Here is a 3,684-nt window from a genome sequence, read left to right on the forward strand (position 1 = left end):
TGGTCCCGCTTTGCCGTTTTTCTGCAGCGTGATCTTCTCGATCATCATCACCATTAGTATGAACTGCAGTAGCGGCAGCTGTATCACCACAATGGTTAGCATCATCTTGGTTCATTTTTCGTTTCCCTGCAGCAACGTCCCCTCCCCCAGCTGCTTTTCCTCGTGCTGGCCTCTTCCGTCGTCGTTGTCATCGCCTGTCAGAATAGTTCTGGTGATTTCTCTTTCTATTTTTTTCTATCTGCATTTTTTCACCCTCTCTTTCCCTTTCCCTAGCTAATTTTCTTTCGAACGCTCGCTATCTCGCCTCATGCGAATTTACTCTTCACGTGCAGTCGTTGACCCGACCCGGGTGATTGGATGGCGGAACAATCACCGTTTTCGGGGTACGTTGTGTTCTGCGCTACGCATTTGGGCGGTTAAAGCCGCACGGACAGGGACGTCCGAGCAGAGATAAGAAATTGATGGTAATGGTTCCGATGAAGATTGCTTGAATTGATATTGTTGACGATGCTGATGATGCCGGCAATACCAGAGGTTAATTTCAGGGTCAGGCATTTATTTAGCTGTTGTTGTAGCTCAGAGCTGCCAGCGGAGCAGTAGTTGGAGAAACGAAACGATAGCGGGAGCACGAAAAATTATATTATCATACGTGATATCTATATACAAGAGCCATATTTATTCGATTAAGTGCTCGTCAATCGTTGGGCCGAAGTGTTATACAAACAATTTTTAATGATGATTTAACCTTGTTACTGACGTACACCATCTATATTCGTATGCGTAACATATCCTTTCCTTCCCCCTCGTGTAGACGTAGTGGGTCACGTGGAGAAATTAAGCAGATCAAACAAAGCGTTATATTCATCTTTCCCTATTTATGCACACAATCGAGTATTTAGTACATAATGTAATGTTGACAATGTTAGAATATCTATTATATCCGGTGATAATTGATAGACTATTTTTTTGACAGCTGCGCACTATAAGCGAGTCAGCTATACTAATAGGAGCAGTATCATCAGTAGCAATTTATTATGTATAAACGCATTTTTTTGCGGCCTCATCGTAACGTCTAGTTAAATATGAAATAACGATATAATGGCTTTCGAACGGTTGTTATCGATTATGCTAATCGATAATAACCGTGCGGTTCAACGACTAGAATTCCAAATCGCTTGAAATTGCAGTAATTTGCCTTGCCTCTGTCTGCTTGAGTATAAAGAATTTGCCTCATACTGTAATATGAAGCAGACACTTAGTCCCAATTCGTACGTCGTTCCATATCGTACATAACGACCGTAGGATGGAAACGATACTCACAACAGCTGCACTACGAAAAATTGCTCCTCGAGATGTTGTCAAGCTTGATTCCATATTTATTTTCGAGGAGAGGTCTATAGGACCTTGAACCACTACTTTGCTATCTGAAAACAAAGGACGGCCCAGGTCGCGTGGACGGCTACGAAACGTTTGCTTGCGCCGCCCACTGTATTTATTACAAGAAGTTTTTCGTCGTAACGAAATTATTAACTATATAGAATATTCGATTCAGTGGTCCTAAATGGCAAGTAAAAGCTGGCACATAACGAAACAAAAATGGTATTTTAAGAAGTAATTTTGGAAGCACTAGTACAGTATTGTAGATATTCCCAATGTCATCTAAATTAATTGAAAAATAGCTGGTCGAAGCGAGATCTGAATATTTCTGCGCGCAGGACTTCGACAGTAAAGCGGCGCCCTGTATGCTATGTGTAATTAAATCACAATGTTTTGAGACCTAGAGTCTGGACCAATAGGTGTAGTAACGACGAATATAGTTATGGGAATTAACACCGTTTTTTATTTCTACCTTTACCGTTTGGCGTGCTTCATTTTTCTTCATCCAATCGTTACTACCATAACAATAGAATAGAAAGCGAGCTTTATCTACATTAAAAACATGCGTGGTAACGACGTTGGTTTGACCATATATATATATAATTTAAAGCTTCAAAATAAAGAGAGGGTAGTGTTGCAGACGACGACGACTGAATTTGCAACGGCGCACAATTTTTGTTGACATCATTGGCGTTGTATAGAAATGCGTTTACTGACTTCAAATACGCACTTCTTCTAGCTATAATATTGAGACTCACAAAAAAAGCACCACGCAATTACTGCACTGAAAAAAGGTAATATTTTTTGCACCCACTTGACAGTCTTTAAGCACCCCTTTAACTAGTTGAACGTATTCTGAAGGGACTAATCTATGGAGCAGCTCATTACAACACGAAATACATATCTACATAGCTATGATTGAAAATTGGGGCCTCCGGAGACCTCTCTCAGACATGAAGGTAAAATGTTTTTCAGTAATAAATATCAGGGTCAGAATGTAAACCATCAGTAATCTTCATAAAAACTGCTTAAGGAATGAATTCTACTGGCCGTCAAAGAAAATTGCTCAGATCTCCGTTTATTTCTCGTTTAGTCTACAATAAAATAACAAACATGATGGCGACTCATGTTTAGCTGGGCGTCGCTGCGTCGAATTTCCAGTCAAAATACTGTCTATTTTTGTTTAAATATTCCACATGTTCCGCCCTTATGGTTCGCGTCACCGTCACTGGAGCGATGTTTCCCGTGAAACAGATTCGCTAAATTGGCTCGTACTGCTTTGTAGTCGCGTGAGCGCTAACGACAGTGTTGCTCACATTAGACAGTAAAGCAGTGCACTGGGGCGTTAGAATTCGATGTTTTCGGAATTTATACTTCACGGACGCAACTCACAAAAAGGCAGCATCGTGGTAGACCAAACGCATGAACGTAGCTTATAATAGATGAAGCTAATGAAGAGTGAAGTCTGCTTAGCAGTCGACGATATTATTTGAGTGCACACGCTTTTTTGACGTGAACAGGAATTAGTTAAACTGTATGACATATTAGATAAGCGAAACTGAAGATGTTGTTTCAGGGTGAGATCAGATACAAACGTGTCATTCGTTTTTCTGGGCGTGGCCGTTTTCTGGGCGCAGACACCAACAAAATTCGTATTGCCTGGCCTAGGTTAAGTGCTTTTTGGGAAAGGTCGGGATTACAGCCAGTTTACTCGAAGATCGAATCCTAAATGATGAGCTTTCTATCCCATAAATGGGACGGCTTGCCTCAGAGACTCAGTCAGCCAGTAATACTGGCATGTCTATAGTCTAATCACATAAGACAGCCAACAAGTAGACATAATTTTTTCAAGCAAAGAAAACATATTATTATCGTTTTTTTTAAATTCAATTGTGAAATAATCTAATAGTAATAAACAATTGTACCATTACATTTAGGCTATAAACAGCCCGATTTTTTAAATTTCTACACACGTTGATGGGCGTACGTGCATATATAAGCGGCTATGCTTCAATCATTTTCAATACATTCGCCACATTTGAATAATAATTGCTCTGTGTACGCATGCATCTCTATCTAAATGTAATACGTTCAATGTAAACGATAGTTAGTGCACTTCAAGTATCAACAGTAGGGGCTGAGGATAGAACAGTCTATCTATCAGCAAATGTAAGTAGCATCACGATGATGGGGTACCCAGAAAAACTGGTCTTACTCACACTGCGGAAGACGGAAGGGAGTTGTTCGTTAACGGAAATGACCCAGTTTCTGTTCAGTACATTTCCAGAAACCATAAAATTCTTTGCC

At 40.2% G+C, this 3,684-nt stretch overlaps 1 protein-coding gene across 1 annotated transcript in view; it reads right to left on the reverse strand.

Annotated features, from left to right (window-relative positions):
• Positions 1 to 243: 243 nt before the first annotated feature.
• LOC111254317 (uncharacterized) overlaps positions 244 to 3,684 on the reverse strand; it is a 29,220-nt gene continuing 25,779 nt past the window's right edge. Inside the window, exon 5 of the mRNA XM_086975857.1 lies at positions 244 to 582. Coding sequence (XP_086831983.1) covers positions 577 to 582 — 6 coding nt within the window. The 3' untranslated portion in view covers positions 244 to 576. The remainder of the gene's footprint in view (positions 583 to 3,684) is intronic.

This window comes from Varroa destructor, unplaced genomic scaffold (assembly GCF_002443255.2).
Source record: "Varroa destructor unplaced genomic scaffold, Vdes_3.0 BEIS01000007.1, whole genome shotgun sequence".
NCBI lineage: Eukaryota > Metazoa > Arthropoda > Arachnida > Mesostigmata > Varroidae > Varroa > Varroa destructor.